Source organism: Amblyomma americanum, chromosome 7 (genome assembly GCF_052857255.1).
Source record: "Amblyomma americanum isolate KBUSLIRL-KWMA chromosome 7, ASM5285725v1, whole genome shotgun sequence".
In the NCBI taxonomy this organism is placed as follows: domain Eukaryota; kingdom Metazoa; phylum Arthropoda; class Arachnida; order Ixodida; family Ixodidae; genus Amblyomma; species Amblyomma americanum.
In genome coordinates, this window is record NC_135503.1 from 48,850,818 (window position 1) to 48,871,266 (window position 20,449).

The 20,449-nt window shown below is 46.0% G+C and overlaps 1 protein-coding gene across 2 annotated transcripts; it reads right to left on the bottom strand.

The window, feature by feature from the left end:
* Positions 1-3,406: 3,406 nt before the first annotated feature.
* On the bottom strand, positions 3,407-19,610 carry LOC144099056 (snRNA-activating protein complex subunit 3-like). Of its 2 annotated transcripts, none has more exons than XR_013307289.1 (10): positions 19,474-19,610; positions 19,196-19,395; positions 14,873-14,950; positions 14,606-14,702; positions 14,041-14,193; positions 13,053-13,187; positions 9,431-9,513; positions 6,895-7,059; positions 4,077-5,976; positions 3,407-4,022 (listed from the first exon to the last, which is right to left on the bottom strand). XR_013307289.1 is itself a non-coding variant. In XM_077632086.1 (10 exons), the coding sequence occupies exons 2-10, from the start codon at positions 19,390-19,392 to the stop codon at positions 3,540-3,542; spliced, it is 1,164 nt and encodes a 387-aa protein (XP_077488212.1). In that variant the 5' UTR covers positions 19,393-19,395; positions 19,474-19,610; the 3' UTR covers positions 3,407-3,539. The 2 variants fall into 2 exon arrangements, 1 of the variants encoding a protein (XP_077488212.1); XM_077632086.1 differs by having other exon boundaries at positions 3,407-3,684; positions 5,866-5,976.
* Between the last annotated feature and the right edge of the window lie 839 nt (positions 19,611-20,449).

Genomic DNA, 20,449 nt, shown 5'->3' on the forward strand with positions numbered 1-20,449 from the left:
TAAGAAACGTGATTTCCATCTTGAAAGACCCCAGCGCCTCTTTTGCCATGCAATGCCTGAAAGGTGTCTAGCCGGGGAGCACGGCATAGATAATGCATGGTTTGCGATCAGAATTTAGCACGCAGGAGAGGCACGTTTTCTTAAACGCAACGAAGCAAAAAAAAAAAACTGATTATACAGGGCGTTCAAAATTAGAATTTCAGAACTTCTGACAAACGAACGATAAGCAGTGCACAGAAGCACTTTGTTCATGCAAATAACATGACCAGGAGGACACAAAGATGAAAATTGTCATCGTCCGTTTCTAATTAAATAAAATCAGTTAAGCTTTGAAACCAGCGCAGCTGGTGTGCATGTTTACATTGGAAACTCGGAGATGGTCGCATTTATAGGCTATTTTGCTCGGCAGAATTCTCGCATCACGGCCGTTGCGCTGACATATTCTGGTCGAAATTTGTGATCGGCCGGATAATTAAGCGTGCAAGGCAATGAGATGATCGGCGCGAAACTCCTCTCTTTTGTGACTCGGCTGTTGAGCATGGTATTTCTTTGATTTCGGTAGTCGGAAAGAGAAGCAGTTATCAACTACAGGTGTGGCTCTAGGTTGGCGGCAGACGGAGTGATATATATATATATATGTCATAGAGAGAGAGAGGTGGGGTGTGACAAAACTGCTCTTCCCCGACTTGACTAAACACTGCGTCACATCAGGGAGGCGTATTGTGGCGATTGTCATTGCCTTCCATGAATATTACGCTGACTGAATTGATAATTTAAAAGCGAATATCTTGGGAGACGGAAATGCTTCTAGAATCGTACCAGATGGAGCAGTCCAGGATAACGACTACCTCTAACACTCTAATGCAAATATGCACTATGATTGACGCGACTAAAATTTTATCATTTGATTTAAGTCAGTTATGAGGTTGACGAGGACAATTATCTTTCATTTTGCGAGTCCCAAAAATATCCTGAAAGCATAATTTTGAACAGCCTGTATACATATAACGCAAAAAAGCGATGGGGGGGGGGGGTGGCAAATTGATGGCAAAAGTGTTTTTTTTTTGGAGCAGTAGTGGTTTGTCAGATTACCACGTGGAATGGTTGGACTTCAATTTTGATTGCGAGACTTCGTATCATAGGCACGGGACATATCAGCGCGTGCTCATGTATTTGTATTTATGTATTTCATGTAGTGTGCTTAATTTGTAAATGATGACAGTGTTTTAGTTGGTGCTTCAGGTCTTTGGAACATACTGTCAGAATATTTTACCAAATGCACCGGCAGATTTTTAAAATTATGTCAAGAAAGAACACAGCCGTTTTTCTGCGCCATAGGCCATCGGACCGACCTTTTGAACCTGTCGCCAAAAAATTCAATACGGCGCAGCGCTCCTTAAGGTGCACCGAGGCACTATAGCACTCGTGCTAGCGCTCATGGACAAGCTACGCCGTCTAGTTTGCTTCTGCTAACATCATTTTTTCGGTTTCAGTTTAGTTTTTTTCTACCTATCTACCTAGTCCGCCGCTCGGCGATCATGTCGTCTTTTGCGAAGCGCGCTCCAGGAAGGCGAAAAACTGCACTGAGCACATTTAGAGCGAAAAGTTCTACTCCTACCATGCTCAGACTGAAGGTCAACTGGCACTTGGATTTGACCTCTACGGGAGGCGCGCCGCATGTGCAAAATCGCGCGTGGCATGCAGGTGCCTCGATCTTCATCGACGCCGTAGTGGCCATAGCTGCGCGCTTGCCAGTCACGTCCACCGCTGCGCTGGCTGCTGCTCGGCCGCTCCTCAACAGCTGTGTCACGTGATTTGCTCTCGCTGAAGTCTTGAAAAATAAATCAACGAAAGCTAAGAAGTGTCTAACCATGCTGAACAGAGCTTTCACTTTGCATATTCTGGCTCAGATGAGTTGACCCACAGCCTCTTTTTCTTTAGAGCAGCACTCGTGGGTTAGACAACCATGTGTATTGTTGGATTTCAGTTCCCATTGATACCTAAGTCTCAGAGGCCCTTGATATCAGCACGCGCTTGCGTGCGTTCTGTTGTATGTTATGCCGAGAGCTTGATTTGCAAATGATGACAGCGTTCTTGGAGCTTTAGAGCATTTGCAACATACTGCAGTGCTATTGCAACGGACTCTCGCCTCAAGCCCTACCTCTCGCCATCCCTTGCCACGCCTTAATCTACACCGAGATGGTGGTGTTTTTTTGACCGGGGGCCGTGCAACGGATATTCTGGTGAAGACGAAGTGTCTCTGAGGTGCACGTGCTCCGGCCTTGGGGGCCCTGTGCTGTGCTCTGTTCGGGCCCTGTGCTCTTGACCCGTCTGCTGTGACCTGGGCGTTCTTGCCTCGTTTCAGTCTTGGACTACGCAACACTATTTTTGCCAAATGCACCAGCAGACTTTCTATTATGATGATGTCAACGCAGGCCACACCTTTTTTTTACGGCTTTTAGAGCAAAAGTTCTACTTCTTTCGCCCGTACAAAGCTGAAGGTTATGTGGCTATGAAATTTGACCTTCAAACCAGAAGAAGAGGAGGCTTGGCTCCGACGTCATGCCACGTGACTCGCTGCGCCTCACCACAGCTGTGTATGCGGAGTCGACAGCACTCTCGCAACTGCCGGAAGTCGTGTGACGCACCGTTTGCTATAAGAAAGCGTGTGCTTACCTTAACAGAGCTTTCCCTCATCATACTAGGTTCAGCCGGGTTGAACTGCAGCTAATTTTTTCAGCGCTTTTATTTTTTTATAACTACCAACCGAAAAAAATGTCAAAGCCGGAACTGCAAGCAATCCTATAAAAAAAAAAAACAATAGAAGTCGGAGCACGTGTAATGTGCAGCACATTCCGAATCCACCTCCACTTCATGTCCTCACGCGACTGCTTCCTCTAGTAGCAGTCATATGGCCTAACTTGAAAGGCCACGGAAGGTGCAGTGTATTATGTATGCAGTTGAAAATCACATGAACGGTAGTTAAGAACATGTGCAACGTTTTGTATATTTAAATTTTTTGTAATTTCTGGCTCAAAGCAGCTGCTCATTTTTGTTTTGCTTGTATTTGTATACCAGCATATATAACCAATAATTTTCAAAAAGATTCGCACACAAAACTGTTTCGTTTTTTTCTTTAGAAAGTGCAACTATAAGGCTTCAGTACCATGCACTGCAATGTGCGCTGCATCTGAAGTCTCCTAAAAAACTTTCTCTAAGAAAATCCGAATTCGTTCATTTTTGCATGGCAAGGAAAGAGTCAATGCGTGAACATGTTCTGCAGGCGTTGAAATCGCCCTAAACGAAATGCTAGAGTCATTGCCCCAAACAATCATTTTGGTGCAGGGGTGGAAGCACTGAAAACTGCACCTTACTGCACCGAAGAATTCAAGCGTACCATACAGTATGACTTGAATGCAAAACAAAATTTAATTACCAAGAACTGTTTTGAGCTCCTACAACACATACACACCGTTGGCATGTAGCTGTACAAAATCACCTTTTTTGCCTGGAATGCATTATCAGACTAGCGAGGATCACTAAACTGCATTCCAATCCTTGTAAGGCAATGCCTGGAAGCTCCCAATCTTCTTATTGTCTGCAGTGTAGTTGAACTTCCGAAAACAGACAGCACAAAAGAAATAGGGGTCGTCAGGGACACGCCGATTGCCAATTGTCACCCACCTAAAAAAAAAGAACATAAAATACTGTAAATGTTGCATACTGCAGGTGTCTCAGTGCCACAAGCTCTGGCTGGCCAAAGATGGCCTCGCCTAGTAATGCTAAAGTAAATGCAAGTTTTATTGAAATGTAAACTGGCACCCGACAGGTACAATATACCGAGTTGCTATGATTTAAACATTTTCACGATCCCTTGACAGCAACAACGTAGCTTGCAATCCAGCTAGACATCCAGTCTTGCCTTCTTAATAGGTTCTATGACCTTTGCCAACATGCAATTAAAATTCAAAATGAATATCAAGCAGCACTGTGCAACCCAACATCTTTTTTGTAAGGCCGCGCTTCTCCAACGCATACATTTTTTTTTATTCGCTTAGCTTGTGGTCACTGCGGGCCTCCGGTCTACGTGGAAAGCTCTCAGTGAAGCTCCAAGCTACCCCCCCCCCCCCCCCCCCCCACCCCCGCAAGCAGTGGCAAAGGCGCAGGAGGCACTGGCTGCTTGACAGCACCGCTGTGTCGGCCGAAGACACCTGGCTTTGTTAAGCGCGGCAGGAAAGCATGCGAGGCGCACACAACGAGCACGTGGTGCCGCTTGGTCTTAGGCAGCATTCCTACTGCGGCAGAATGCGGACCACCTCGCATTCTGCGATGGGCCCCCTTTCTTTTCTTCTTTTTTTGGCATTCTCGATGGCACCGAAGCGTCGCGGTTCTCCGCCATCTGACATTCCTGCGGCGAGCCAGTGGTCCCTCCAATTAACTGGAAAACAACTTTTCATCCTTCGAGAGGCGACGCGCGGGTGCGGCAGGGAAGGGGAAAGCATCAAGCAATAAGGGCGAGAACTCCCCACCACCGCCAGCGAGAGGGTTTTCAGAATGTTTTCTGTATGTGCTTCTTTTTCTTTTTAGCCCAGCCGCAGGCTCGCAGTTTCGTCCAACCTTCAGGGGCTGTGGCTACTACCTCCATTGGTTATCGAAGCTTATTGCGGCCTTCGAAATATGCCCGCCCTAACTTCTTTGTTGGAAAAAGCTTTAAAATTGCATGTAAAATCATTGGAGGGCAGTCTTGTCTAGTTGAGCTAGAGGCTCCGTGCAGTGGCACGTAATTGTACAGACCTAGACTCTAACCTCCGATCAATGAGTAAGGTCTTGTCAAGTTTCTCTGTGTGAGATAATTTCTTTTAAGTTACAGTTTGACTGTCTGTGTGACTCAACTTGTAACGCAGTTTACCAATGTACATCCTGTAAATATATTTTCTCTTTGTCTCCATCATCTGGCATCAATCATCGTCTGCTCCTTCAACACCATCCAATTAACGTTTGGAGAGGTCCTGTGCCCCTCCAAAGAAACGCAAAGAACCATCTTGAATTTACTTTTTTCATCAGACATGATATTCTTTTTTTATAGTTACCCTGCATTACCATATTTGTTTGCATAATGAATGCACTTTTTGTAAAAAAATTTAGGTATTCATTAGACAGGGTAAAGTTCATATTGAAGTCAATTTAATATTTTCTACATTTCAATGACTCATATACAGGGTGCATTTATACTGGGTATACTCGTTATGAGAGTAAATGTGGTATCTTGTGTAAGGTGCTTAGTGAAACCTGCAATAAAAATTCTGCCAGTTGCCCAAACAAAGGCAGCAAACAATGACAAGTGGCAGTGTGCCTTTCACTTGGATGGGGCTGCAAAGCATGGAACAGAATATTTGTTGTAGCTGGAAAATAAACATAGTCAGAGGTGATTGATGCAACTTCCCACCTTGTTTGGCCATCATAGCCATTCATAAAGACTGACTGAAAAAGAGACACTTTCCATCGGCACCTGGGCAGTTCATATGCACATTTTCTTTCCTGTGTCAGCAGGGTGATAAGATTAAAAACAAGGCACTTCTAAGCAATGGAGAACGGCAAATGGGAGCTTCTTGTCTTCTTGTCATCCTAACGTAAACAGCAATGTACTTACATCGCTCACAAAATACCTTGCAGGAAACAACATTATTAGAAAATAATGAGGACAACTCCAATACAAAGGCTTCTACAGCCCCTCACTGAAGATTTGAATCAGGCTGTCACAATGCCTGGCAACACCCGAGCCAACGTGCTTCCACCTTGTGTTCGTAGGCCTTCACTGTTGCAAACCAGCAAAACTTATCTGTCAGTCCCATCTGAAATACTCACTTGGCTGGGCTCTTGCGGCAGAGGTTACAGAATACCCGTTTACCTACAGGAAAGGTCTTCACCACAAAGGGGTAGTCCTGCAAATGCTGGCTATCATGGGTATGGTGCATCCTGCCAAGAAATGCAAGTCACCCAATTTTAATCTCCGAGCATTAACCACCAGATAATGATAATATATATAATAACTAATTACGATAGCAAGAAAGACACAGCAACTGTCTCATTGTCAGTTAGCACCTCAATAACACATTGAGGGAAGGAATCAAAAAGGAAATGAAAGAAGGAAAAGAGAAAGAGGCGTTGCAGTGTAGGGCTCCCAGACTAGTTTTGACAACCTACAGTTCTTTAACATGCACTGACATCACACAGTGCACGGGCCTCCTTAGTGTTCCACACTTTCAGGCACTATGATTAATATGCTGCCAGTAATGACACCTAAAAGCATGCAATGCTCAGCATAAAATATGGCACGCACACAGATAATGCCTAACAACAAATAATATTTCCATTATTCAACCAAGCTCATAATTTCCTGCAGAGGTCTGTGGGGCTAATGCTGCCAATAAAGATGTCCACCCTCTTGTGCTACTGCATACTACCTATGCCAGCCACACTTCCTAGCACGATGCATGGTGGAAGACCCACCATGCCTCTTCACTCATGCCCTACGAAATCATTGGACACAGTGCCAGACCAGAATGAACTAGAATGAATAAAGACTTTCGATAATGTGGAGCATCACTTTACTCATGACACTGTACACTTCTACAGACATGTTGCCCTGTAAGTTCTCTGCTGAGATTGTTGGATACTACAGTCGAAGATGAGTGTTAATATATAAAGATGCTGCCAGGTTGTTTTGCCAAACAGTCTCACTGCACACATCTTGCTTTTCCAAGGAAACTGAGGCTGGAGAAATGTGTCTGGGCTCAGGTGTCACGTAATGGTAGGCTGTGTACGATTCTCCTTTCAGCTTACACTACATCACCTGGCAACAACTTCATTTAAAATTACTAGCATAATCCTTACCTTAGGTCACTGAACACCAGCAAGTGTTCACAGCTACCCTGGTGCACATAGACGTACGGATAGCCCAAGCGAAGCTCCAGCTCGTCAAACGTAACGTCCTCCATGATGGCCGTTTTGAATGGTCCCAACCCACGCCGAGGGTTCTTTGCCCACTCTATGATCACCCTGGGATGAAGATTTTCACTGTTTGCATCTCTGCCAGGCACACACACAACATGCTAAAGAGGCTGGCTGGCCAACGTAGTCATCCGTCTCTTGGATTTTCACACCCGAGCAATGCCTGACTGCAAGGCCAAGCACAAGCCAAGTAGCACTTCTTAGTCCTTCAACGCAGTGTCCCAATGCACCATGCCCTTATTTTCATCAGCACTTCAGAGCAGATTCCTTTGGCAACACATTCCCAGAAGGCAGCACTTACAAAAACACCAAGCCCATCATGAAAGCCAGCAAAGAAGCACACATACGACAACTGATGTGAACTCATCGTATTGTCGTAACTCTAACCTAAATAAAGAACATACTGACATAAACGACATGAAAAATTAGCCCTGCATACACTGTTTCCGAAGACTGTTCATTTTTTACCAGATGCCGAAAAAGCCCCCTTTCTGGAAAAAATATTTATGAACTTGGAGTTTGCCATTAATTACCAATAGTGGGCACTTGTGCCACTAAGCTGCTGTTTCAAAAGACATATTGGAACTCATTCCCGTGGTAATTTTTGCATCTGACCCAACAAATAATCCGTACTAGTATAAGCTTCTACAGGTCTTACTGCCTTGTGACGTGTGTTACTCCGCAAGACAATGTGACAGCAGCTGCCTAAGCTGTGTGCATGCTCATCGAAGGAGGAAACTGTTGAATATAGGCAGTGGCTATAAAAAATGTGCCAGTGACAAGCCATTGCCATTGCCACTCTCAAGTTTGTTTATTAAGCATCAATGAAAAAGAGTGTATTAAGTGGACAGGAATGGACTGATAAAGGATGTCGCGTGCCCCCTGAGGCAGTGCACAAACAATTAGCTGCTATGGCCAAATAGTTTTCTATTCCAAATGAAATGTGCACTTCTGTCTGGGCACGAACACCCCTTCTTACAACCTGCCTTTTTCACAAGTTCTGGCACCCTCTGGAGAGTGGTGGAAATTCATCTGCAACTGGTTGAAAACAAACGCACATGGGAGACGCAGGCGTGATCTGGTTCCATGAGGAGCCAGCTGCGCCTACGAAGTGGCAAGGATGTGCTTGACAGCTGCTACCATCCCTCATGTAATACCCCTTTAATGGGGCCTTTGAGGTCGCAATAAATAAATAAAGCATGCGCAGTTCATTAGTGACAGGCACATGCACAATAGGAGCTGGCAATTTTTTATCAACCAGTGGAGCTGAAGGAGAAGAGGTATGCATGCGCAGAGCGGCCTTGTGAAAAAGGCGGACTGCCAAAACAGGTTTATGGTTTACGGGAGTTTAGCGTCCCAAAGCGAATCAGGCTATGCAGGACACCGTAGTAAAGGGCTCCGGAAATTTCAACCACCTGCGGTTCTTTAACGTGCACTGACATCGCACAGTACACGGGCCTCTAGAATTTCGCCTCCATCAAAATTTGCCTGCCGCGGCAGGAATCGAAGTCGCATCTTTCGGATCAGCAGTTGAGCACCATGACCACTGAGCCACCGCGGCGGCTAGCTCCGCTAAAAACAGGTATCATTAACTGGTTTTCTGAACTCGTGCTAGTTGCATACAGAAGCCCGTGCTGAGTGTCTTGAATTTTGGATTTACCTACATCCCGAGGTACAGAAACATAAATTAAGTTAGTTATTAATACGGGTGCAGCACATTGCTCGATGAAGAATTATGATTTATGTTGTTCGTAACTTTACAATTTAGGCATTAAAGGGTAAGCTACAGCCCCTGCGCGACACGGTTACAGCAACTTGGTGATGCTGCCAAATGTCACAGGTACAAAGTGTCTCTTGCCTTGCAACCACAGCAACACACAACCATTATCCTGAACATAAAAGCAGCGCGCTCTTGAACTGGAGAATATTTGCAGCAGGCTAGAAACCAATTTTTGCAGCCACTGGAGCAAAAGGCAAGACAACTGCACTGGTGCCAGGATCAATACAGTGTGCAGCCCACCAGAACTATCCCCAGAAAGGTTAGACGGTTCAGATTCTGCAGCCACGTCAGCTTTTGTGAAACACAGCCATATGAGGAGGCACAAACACAGGATATGAACTAAGTGCCCAATATAGTACCACTATTACTGTTCCCTATGAACAGGTGTTGTTACTACTGACATCAGTCTCTCTCGCCCCTAATTGTGCTCTATATAATTATAAGGACATCTATTTGAGAGAATGTACTCATTCGTGGTGTTTTCTTTCAGTGCCACAGATTGATTACTTTGCCATACCAGGCTTAGTAAACAAAGGAACGCACCAGAATATTTTGTCCTTTACAAGTGCACAAAAAAAAAAAACCTGCGCAAAAAAAGCAAGAAATTTGAAAACCTCCAAACATATATCATGTACTTACTTGCTGTAGTCCCTACATGACGGATCAGACATGTCATTGTAGAATGTGTTTCCAATGAAAAAAAACCCTGATTTGTAGATTTCCTGCAATGCAATGGAGAGGCATTGCAAAGTTTAAATCTGCCAAGAAGTGCTCACAACACTGCAAAACAACGGTACAGTAAAACCTCGTCATTTCAGAATTCAAGGCATCGGGAGAACTGTGAATTAATGAATGCCCTCCTGTAAATTGCAGAAACCATTTGCATCACAGTAAATTTGTTTGGCGAAAACCAAGGTGGCAGTCATCTGCTATCGAGATGAATACTGCACAGCAACAATGATTTTTCCTAATGTCAGATGCAGTACCACGTGCACACTCTCAGGACTGTTAATGCGGAACTGCTCCAGAATGATGAAGGCCTCCATGGCCTCCTTCGCAGAGCAACACGCCAGCAGTGGAGCTTCCTCACAAGTGACATTGCCGCGTGTGAAGAGGTACCAGAGCAAAAACTGCGAACAGTGCAAGACGAGAGCACAGTTCCAATCCAATAAAAAAAATGGGAGGATCACGCGGCCAGAACCAAGGGAAACACCTCAGAGACACCCTCTGGAGGGAAAATAGAAGTACAAGTGACACACCAATCAGCAACACCATTGAATACTGCGCAAAACTGTATTCAGCTGGCAGGCCAACAGTGGCGCGAATCCACGCAAACTTCAGGGGGTTACATGGCTCTACAGCTCCCCCCGGCCCCAAACTAACCCAGATGCGGGTATAGCCAGAAGTACCGACAAAGCCGCTGCCATCAGGAAAAGCCTGGCTGACCGGGGTTGATACAGAAGAGCAAAGTGGATAGTTGACAAGAGAAGGCTTGAAAACATACCCTAGCCAAAGGCCTTCACCATCCAACTACAAACCCTGCATAGTGCCCCGCGCGCACAGTTAAATGCGGCACATTTAACGGTGGATGCTTTCCAGTTGAGTAGAATATCTTCACCTGTGCTCCTAATGTACAAAAAGCTGCCTGATTGAAAACACTTTGTATTTTCGGACCTTTTCGTAACCTATGTGGGTGTGGTCCTTTGGTTTGCAAACCCCTCTCTTGGGATCTGGATTTGGTTTATGGAGGTTTAACGTCCCAAATTGAGGGATGCTATGAGGGATGCCGCAGTGAGGAAATCCGGAAATTTTGACCACCTGGGGTTCTTTAATGTGCACTGACATAGCATAGTACATAGGCCTTTAGAATTTCGCCTCCCTCGAAATTCGACCCCCGCAGCCCGGATCGAACCCGAGTCTTTCAAGGCAGCAGCCGAACACCATAACCACCGAGCCACCGCGGCGGCTTCAAATTAATGAGGTTTCACAGCACCAGAAGCAGAATTAGTTTCCACACTGGTTATTGTTTCATGGTGCAATCCCTGCCAGCCGAGTCTACAGCGACTACAGCTCCACTGAAGAGCCCGGCAGCGTCAGTGCAACATGAGTGGTCCAGTGCTGGGGCTGTAGTGCCACGGGGACATGCTACATTCAGAAGCATTCAGCAAGATTTAAAGGTGAGAAAGTTTCAAAAGCAACAGTGCAGCGTTTGGTCAGCAAATTAAACAAAGTTGTAGTGCAGCAATGACAACATGACAAACAAGATTGGAGAAGTGTTGTCACTTTAATGCTGCATCTGTTTCTAAATACAGAATAAACCGATTAGTCCAGTCACATATGTCTTGCAAGTGTTGCCAATGTACCGTATATACAAGATTGCAAGTCAACCCCCATATCGCATGTCAGGAAAAAAAAAAGAAACGCGTGCCCGCAAGCACGTTCCAAAATGAAAATGTATTAGGCACTAGACTACGTGTGCACACTTGCACCATCACCTCGCTAGTGCTGCCATCATCACTGCTGCAGTCCCACAGCACGTCGTTCTAACATCACTGACCCAGTGAAATCACCAACTTTGCAAACATCCACACCACGGCATCGTGTGGAACAGCTGAAAATCTTGCCTAGCTGCAGCGGCCACACGTGCATCACCCGTTCCGAAAAGTCTAACTTGCGGCCAGGCACGCAGTTGTTCGTTGACTCGGCATAAAGAATGGCAGCCATCTTGAATGTCACCATGAATGAGCGCCAAACGCTTACCAGCCCCTGGAGTACAAATGATGACTGGCGAAGCACTACACTAAAAACTGGTAAAATGTGGGCAGTCAAATATGTCAAACAGAGCCAAAGAGAAACTAGGCATGAGCGGCACTGGCTCTTCCAAGTGCTACCATTCCGAGTGGTGGTGCTGCCACGGCTGGAACAGCAGCCCTTCCATCAACTATCGACACTCCCATGAGCGCCAAGTGCGCAGTTAAAGGTTAAAAAAAATGAAAAACCCTACCAAACAAGCGCGCAGAATAGCCGAATGCTACTAGGTAAAGCCGTCGAGCAAACATAAAATAGCAAACACCCTGTAGCATCCCAGGTATCTCGTTTGTCTTGCCTTTATTTATGGTTCTATGCTTTGATTTGATTGTAACTGAGCCCCACTTTGGATTTTTCAATTTCAAAAATAGGTCGACTTATAATCATGCAAAAAATGGTCTACCAGAGCGCATTATTCTAGAACTCTCAACAAGTGTGTGGAGCACTGTACAGGCTGCATCCCAATGATGAACTATTGGGGACAGAACTGCCAAGGACGCGGCTCCAATGGCCGGAGCAGGGAAAACTGCATCGCAGCGCTATCTAGTGATGATTCACCTCGTTCAAGATCAAAAATAAGCGCATGCGCATCCTTGCTTGCCTACAAGCGTGTACTGTCTGAACGCCTTGACACGATTTGCTTTTTGCCCATGAATCTTCCACGAGATGCCACCAGGAAGGCATTGGTTGAAAGCATCTGCTGCGGTGGTGACAAGGCAGTTGTCATGGCTTTCGCCGAGCCAGAGCAGTATACTCTTAATCAAGTGTGCATTGAATGGCAACATTTTTTTTTCTCGTTTTTTCTGACTGCGTCTCTTTTTGCAGTCTTTTCCCAGACAGTCGAACATAGACTATGTGGAAAGGGACATTTGTGCCCCTTGCCCGCCCTGGGAAGCGTTATCTGAATTTGATAGCGCATCACATAGGCATCACATAGTGGCATCTCATGGAAGGTTCTTGGGCGAATAGCAACTCACGCGAACAAGCCAGCAAGTACAGGGTTGCACCATATCTAGGGCGCAAGCTTTATCCCGAACCAGGCGAAACATTGCTAGATGGCGCAGTGATGCAGTCTGACTTGCTCCGGTTGGCGGAGCCACGTCCTGGGCACTTCTCTCCACAATAGTACAGTGCACCAGCAATGTGCAGTGGGCTACAAAAAGCAGAACTAACACTAACTAACGGCTCTCAAGCAAGGTGCTTGTGCCCACCGGGCTTTTAAGTCTATGCGACTATACATCAGTGCAAGTGCTGCCTCTACTACCTTGCAGATGTGACAAGGTAGAACTTTCTTTTTACAGGGGAGATTGCTGCTTGAGCACTCCACCCAAATGTGACATTAGCTGCGAACTGCGCACCACATGGGTCCATCAACAAACAGCTTGAAAAATGGGTTCCCTCCTCAAATCTGATATGAATGCCAAGAGAAGTTAGGAAAGATAAATAGCCTTACGCTGGCTGCTGGTTCTTGAGGCTTGTCTGGGTTTTCACTGAAATCTCCTATAGGAACATCGTCGGAAATACACTGTATCTTTGCACGCAATTCACGCAATGTTTGGCTGCCAAGCACTGTCACTTCTGACAGGACCTGAAATACAAAGGAGGCAGCTGCAGTTGCACAACGATCAGGATAATGCCCCATCATCCTAGACATGAACAAACACCAAAATGCTTTTAACGAGAATCAAATACCATAACTATCAAAACAAAATGGTTGGAAGAACTCCGCAGTAAGCCCTTGAGAATATTGAGCCAGCAGAATATGCCCCTATGAAAATATCTGCCACGGGGTGCACAAAACTCGCAGGGTACAAACTACCTCCATGTTTTACAGTGCACTGCTACTGCTTTACCATTGCCATAATGCCATTACAGAGAAGGGCAATTCAAGAGCATTTTCACTTTCTGTTAATTCCAATTTCAAAATACTGGCTGGCTTGCTCTATTTTCAATGCATTATAAAGCCACCTCGTTCAACTTGTGATTTCACTAACGAATATCTTTAATGTTATACTCTTAACATAATCGATGCATATATGTGAATGCGGGAGCCGCACAACTAGTCATCTGGTACATACCGCGAGCAGTGGGAAGTGGCGCGGCTCGCACGTCACCAATTTCATGATAACTAGTTGTGCTGGCTGTATGCACAAGGAGCAGAGACTTTAAGACAAACTTGAAGTGATCAGGAAATATGTTCGTTTTATCAGTCCCAACTATGGGCTCAGCAGCCTAACACCATAACCACTGCACCACAGCACTGGGTCAACCCTAAATTCAACCTAAAAGATGCTCTCCACATTGTTTCAACACGGGCTGCTTCTTCCATAGCAGCCACAAGGCAGGTTCTAGTTCTGAATGAAAATGGCACGGCCTTTCTCTCGCTTTTTGTGCAGATAGTTTCAAAAGCAACATGCCAAGAATGTGACAAAAGTGCTCACTTTGAAAGGATAGGCATGACAACCCATGCGCACTTTTCTAAAACCAACCGGAGTTTTGATGGGCTTGAAGACCTGTACCGTCAGTACAGCTTCCCCACTGGGAACCCTCTCGGTATCTGGGGGCTTCACACGAGAGTGTTCGCTCACCAGGTTCTTGGAGCAAGGGAACAAAATAAAACAAAAGGAAACGTGAAAAGACAAGACAAAGTTAACTCATGTTTCCTGCATTAATGCTTACTGCCTGCACAGTGAACCACTCTACAATAAGCAATTACAGTACTGTTAACACCTGAATACGGTGGGTGAAGGAAAGTTGGAGGGTGGGGCATGAATGGATTCTAAGAGCCCCAGGAATACCAAAAAACTCCAAGGAACCCAACAACTCTGTTCAACTCAGTTTGAGAATCATTGCTAATAGTAATGACACTGGCATTGAACATTAATGCAGCACGGAAGCGGCAATCTTAAATGCAGGAAAAGTACATACAAAAGCCTCTCATTAGAAAAGTACCTTGTATTAGCTTCACCTGAAGGCTAATCAAACCTAGAGTATTTATTTACGTACCACACTTGTGAGCGGACAAGACCTGCGCACAAAGAAGGCTGCCTTGTAGCGATGTGTCATATCTTCTTTCTGCTTCTGCAGCTCTTTTTTCAGTTCCCTGCACATAAGTATTCATAAGCTTGTGTTACTTATCACACATAATCAGTCACGTCTTTCTTAAATGATGATTTCAGCAGAGGTACACACATATGTCCGGCATTACATCAGTAGACTGCAGTGAACTGAACCATATAGGCTAAAATCAAACGAATCCACCGCTGAACTCACTTTATGGTCTCCAGGTCAGTGACTTCTGGAACTTTTGTCCTGTCCAGGTTTTCTAGTCCACAGCAAAGCTTGTCTGGGCTGAAAAGAAAGAAAAAAAACTTGCAGGAAGGTTATGACTATGTAACACGATATACAGCGATAGCTGTGTAGATCGCTGTGTAGGCATTTAGTTTTGGCAGGCGGCTCTTCCAAACAGAGCCACCCATAGGGTTATGCGACCAAGGTTGACCGTAATGTAAGGTGAGTGCATTAATGACCGGTAGGTACGTTAATGACATACACCAATTACGCCGACGGTGACGAAACCCAGGGACGGGCACCGAACAGCTATCGTTGTAAAACACAAGGAAATCCTAAATGAAACTACCCAGCCGAAAATACCACAGGGTCTAATTGAGAAATTCACAATTGTGCTTCTGGAACCAACTGGACCGTAGAATTGGTTGCAAAACACAATTGGTTCCAGTTGGAGCCTGTAAGAACATCTGTTGGCTCCCAACTGAAGGGGAAGCTCGAAGTGGGCCACAGGCGAGCATGCATGACACATAAGCCATTGGAACACTAAAACCCTGAAGAGGCGACAAAAAACAAGAGTGTTCAATCTATGTCCACGAAAATGACTTTTTGTCAGCGTTACGTACCATTCAGTTGATCCTCACCCTGAAGCCAGTGCCGCTGGTTCATTCAGTAAAGTTATTGTATTTAATCACGACCAGATATATAGTGGAAATGATGAAAACAATTTAGTAAATTAAGGAGATTTTTTTTTTTTTCGGGAAACTCATTTTTTCGTTTTTCTGTGCCTGTACAGAGCAATATAAAGAACTCAGTCATGAAATCAGGTTTCCAATTGGAAGCTCCAAATATGCACTCCAATTGCACCCGCCCAACTGGATGATCCAATTGGGATGCTCAGTTAGAGTCATGAGTTCAACTGCCTGACCCATTGAGTCCATTTGTTTCCAAGTGGATCCAATTGGTACGCATACCCTATTGGACCAAATGGTATTTCTTTCTAGGTGCATTATATAACTGCCAGTACCCTATTGCTCAAAATTAAGTACTGCTATTTGAATTTCAGGTCAGATAGAATACTGTTAGTGGAATATTGCACCGAGCAAACCAAAAATCAGATGATTATGGTATATGGGGGTTTAACATCCCTGTAAGGGATCGATGATCCACGGGGTCATTAGGACCGGTCACCCGGTCTCTGTATACCACAGCTGCAGGCTCCCCTCGAACACCCCGCCCTTGTCCCGGGCGGCGGTGGAGCGCGCTGAAGAGAAGCACCCATCTTGGGGTCAAGCACCACTGACAACGATAGCCGCACACGTAATCCTCGCACGCTGGAAGCCCGCTCGTCTTGACAGACACCGTACGCGATGTGACCTTGCGACAAACATCTCGTGGGAAAATCTTGAGAAATAGTAGTCTTGTCAAGGAGGGGAGCAATGGGAATGACGGATGGACAGCAGCGGCCAGATTTGAGAACCCCATCGAACGGGTATCAGCGTGGAATTTAAGCCGCATATGTTCATCTAGAACGCTAGTCCCCCTGGGAACGTCGGGAATGAGAGGGCACTCGCACACAGCGGAAACACCCCGCCGGAGACCGATGACAGCTCTAATTGCGGAACGGCGCCCGAGTTGACGAGCTTCAACGAAACCGATTGCTAATCCCCCTGGGAAAGTCGGGACCGAGCGGGCAGGCAAACCTGCGGACGAAGGGTTGTGGCGCCTACTGAGAAAATGGGTTTTTCTTTTTTTTTTAAGGGTTATATGCCTTACGGACATTGGAGGGCCGGTCATACACCTGTTTAACCAATCACGTTTATAGTTTGACGTGATTGGATGCTACTGAATATGGGCCGGGCCGCCTTTAGGTCTTTAAAACCAGGGCCCGGAGCCCTGGAAAATCGTTCACAGCTATGCCGAGGAGGGGCCTCCCCTAGTGTTAGCCAGTTCCACCTTTTTGTTGTTTAACATTTTTTGCCACTTTAATTGTCTCTCGAGTATCAACATGTTTATAATGTAAATATTTGTATATAAAACAAATCAAGCAACCGTCTTGAGCGGTGGGGCACCTCTGGTGCGAAGAAGATATCGAGCCTAGTAAGGCCTGCAAGAGAGACCTTACTACTTTACTGTTCCCAAAGTGGATCAGGCTATGAGGGATGCCGTAGTGACGGTCTCCAGAAATTTCGACTGCCTGCGGTTCTTTAACGTGCACTGACAGTACACGGGCCTCTAGAATTTCACCTCCATCGAATTCGACCGCCAGGGCCGTGATCGAACCCACGTCTTTCGGGTCGGCAGCTGAACGCCATAACCACTGAGCCACCCCGGTGGTTGTTCAAATCTTGATGCAATACAAACTAAGCATCCTGATGCATCATAACACATGACCACCATTAATGTAGTTCAAGCTATGGAAAAATACCAGACATAAGCATAGTTCTAAAATGCTTTCACACGGTGAACGCAAGTCCTGGGTGCACTCGAACCTGTTCATTGAGGGTTAGCCAGCAGGAAACAAATGCAGATTATACCAAGCCCTATAAAAAGGCCCTGCCTTGATTTAGATGTTGTAAAACATGTTTTTAGTGTAATGGCTCGTTTCAAGAATATTGCAGGTGACTAAGGACTAAAAGATGGTCCTTTTGTGAGTAACATGTCAACATGATAAAGTTAGATGTAGACTGTGCATGCTAGCTTAAAAGGTTGCTCCCTACTGATTTCTTTCCTTTGACATTCTGTGGGGACATCGAGTGCTGCAAGTCTTTTACTGCACCTGCCACAAATAGAAGGTTGAGTCGATTCGACCACGAAAGATGCAGGTATGTCTTATTCGCTGCCAGCATGAAGCTACTACAAAATTTCCTATCGCCTCTTATGCCTGCGGTCTTAAAGGTGCACTAAAGAAGAATCTGAACTCGTATTTTTACCGCAGGAACACTATCTACACGTTCCAGGCATTCTTAGAAACTTTGAATTATTGTCATATGCGGCCGATTGGCCTAATTAAATCGGATTAAACGTCCCGGCTCCCGCCTTCTTTTTTTAACTCAACGCGGTAGGTAGGCGGAGTCAACCAACGCGTGGAGTGCCTTTCAACCAATCTAGTGGCGGCTTCACTTTCGCTTTTATCTTGTTTTTAGGTTTCTGTGAATAAACAGCTTCAGTCGCAGACAATATAGCTCGCATCTGACGTCACAGGCACCATGATGGTGAACTACGCATAGCTTCGGCAGTGCAGGCCAGAAGAGGTTTCAATAAGCAGATTGCCGAAAAGTGGTCCTTTTCAGATATCTTCTGTCTCACCAGAATGGCAACTGCTGCGACGTCACTGCCAGATATATGTAACGTTTAAATGTGTTCACATAGGAAGTCAACCTCCATGTCGCCCTCTGTGATGTCTTTCACCAGATGTGCAATGTGTTCCCAAGCTTAGTTACCAGTGGCAGTGTGCGCCGTTCTTCACCAAGAACAGCACAGAATCATGGCTAAGCCTCATTTACCAACTAACTCAACTCTCCATTCTACTACAGCGGGCTGAATGCTTGCCCTATTAAACCCCACATACCAATACCATTTATTACACTCCTGCTGATGATATGGTTGGTTAATATGGTGACTGTGTTCAATAGGTCACACATACAAAGAACCAACAGCGGCCTTCGCCATGCATGCAAAGGTTCGTTATAACAGCAGAAATTTTATTCGCTGTACAACAAATGTTCTGCTTCCTTTCTATGAGCCCAGTCAATACTTAGAGACGTGTGCGCTTAGTGATATTGATGACTTCACGAACCGCGTCTAACAGATACGCATCGCAGCGAAAAGCACAGTGACCAGACTAAGACATCTGCAGACACCCTCATGACATACACAACACGGTAACCGGGAGCGAAAAGCACATTAGATTTGCACAGGGGACCTCCACGAAGTTTACATAAATCACGGCGAAGAACGCGGCGCGTCTGAACAGCGTTCGATCTTCAAGAACACATTCCAATGAAACGCGCAGCGCTCGGGCCATCACAACCATTAGACTCCACCTGAAAACAGTTCGGAAGCTAATGTCAACTACAGGCCTTAAAACAAGCTTGTCTAGCTCTGGCACATTTGACCAACACAGGGACTGCGTCGAGCACTTAGCAGTGTGCTGCCCGTTTGCTTCAATAAAAACTGCAGCTTAACTAAACTTTTCATGTCATTTATGCATTCACACGCTATGACACAAGGGAATGACCGCACTGCTAGATGCGAAACGCTACGACTACGATGCAAAACTTGCAGAAAAAAATGAACGCTACTCACCGAAAATCTTCCTCCAAACATTTTAGCGCAGATTCCGAGATATTCATAGCTTTCCTGATAGTTTCCCCGATACTCATGTCATCGGATTCGTAATGACGCGTTGCTTCCAAGGCGTTTGTCCATTGCTCCTTGAACTCTGCCACTTTCAGGGGCTCGCTTATCCATTCACGAGAGTTGGGCTCGTGAACAGCATCCATGACCTGAAAAAAAAAATAAACTCTTGTCAGTGTTAAAAGATACTTGCAGCCAGTTCTTGGCGCCTTGGTTTGAACACGCACCACTCCCTTTATCTCGAGTTTCTATACAGGTAAGGAGTGAGGCTATTTTCTGCGTCCGTCTGTTCGACAATGCCTCCTGAAGAACATGGATTGGATTGGATTGGATCTTGGGGCTTATCTCTTTATAACGGGCGGACCTTACACTGAAGTCCTAGCCAACTTTTTTGGGACGCTACGACGGAGTCTGTCCCGCCGTGTCGTCACCACCACCAATCACTTGAGCCTATTCCAGTTTTCAAGGCGGCATTTAGTTGTTTCGACCGCCCTGGCCTTGGAAAAGGCTCCTAGTTCATTCCCCTCGCTGTCGGTCGCTCCGCCCTCTGTCGGCTGACCTGAGCCGAAACCTAGCGCCTGCGGAAAGTGCATCCATTCGGTTTGGCAGGGGTGGAGTGATCTACACAACAGAATAACATGCTCGATCGAATCCTCATCCTGCCCACACACTGTGCACATGATGTCCGCATTGACCTGGCCGGCAATCCGGGCTTGCCACTTCTTCGTGCGCAACACTTCCGCTCGAGCCTCGAAGAGTAGTGCACTGCCAAGGGAGTTGTTGTAGAAGCGCTACTGCACAATCTCTCGCTTGAGCGCGGTGTACAGACCGAGAGCTGACTTGGCCTTCGCGCTGGTCCTCCAAAGCTCTTTCTCCGTCTGCACCACACGCTTCCGCATTTTCCCTTCCCTCCAGCAGGTGCCTTCGGTGTCCGTGATCGTAGGCAGTGGCACGCCGTATTTGCTCCCCAACGCTCGCACTCTCTTCTTCCAGCGCGTACATATACCAGAGTATAGAAGACAACGCTGTGCTTTATGGGCGCAGCGTTCCTCCCCAAGAGTCCACGAGCGCATCTCAAAAGTCAGCTTCGCCGTTGCCTCCCGTGCCTCGAAGGAGGACCACCCTGTACGTCACCCTGCACAGCCTCGTTCAGGGACGTACGGTGGGCTCCCAGGGTCCGCCGACGTCCCACCTCCCTTTGTC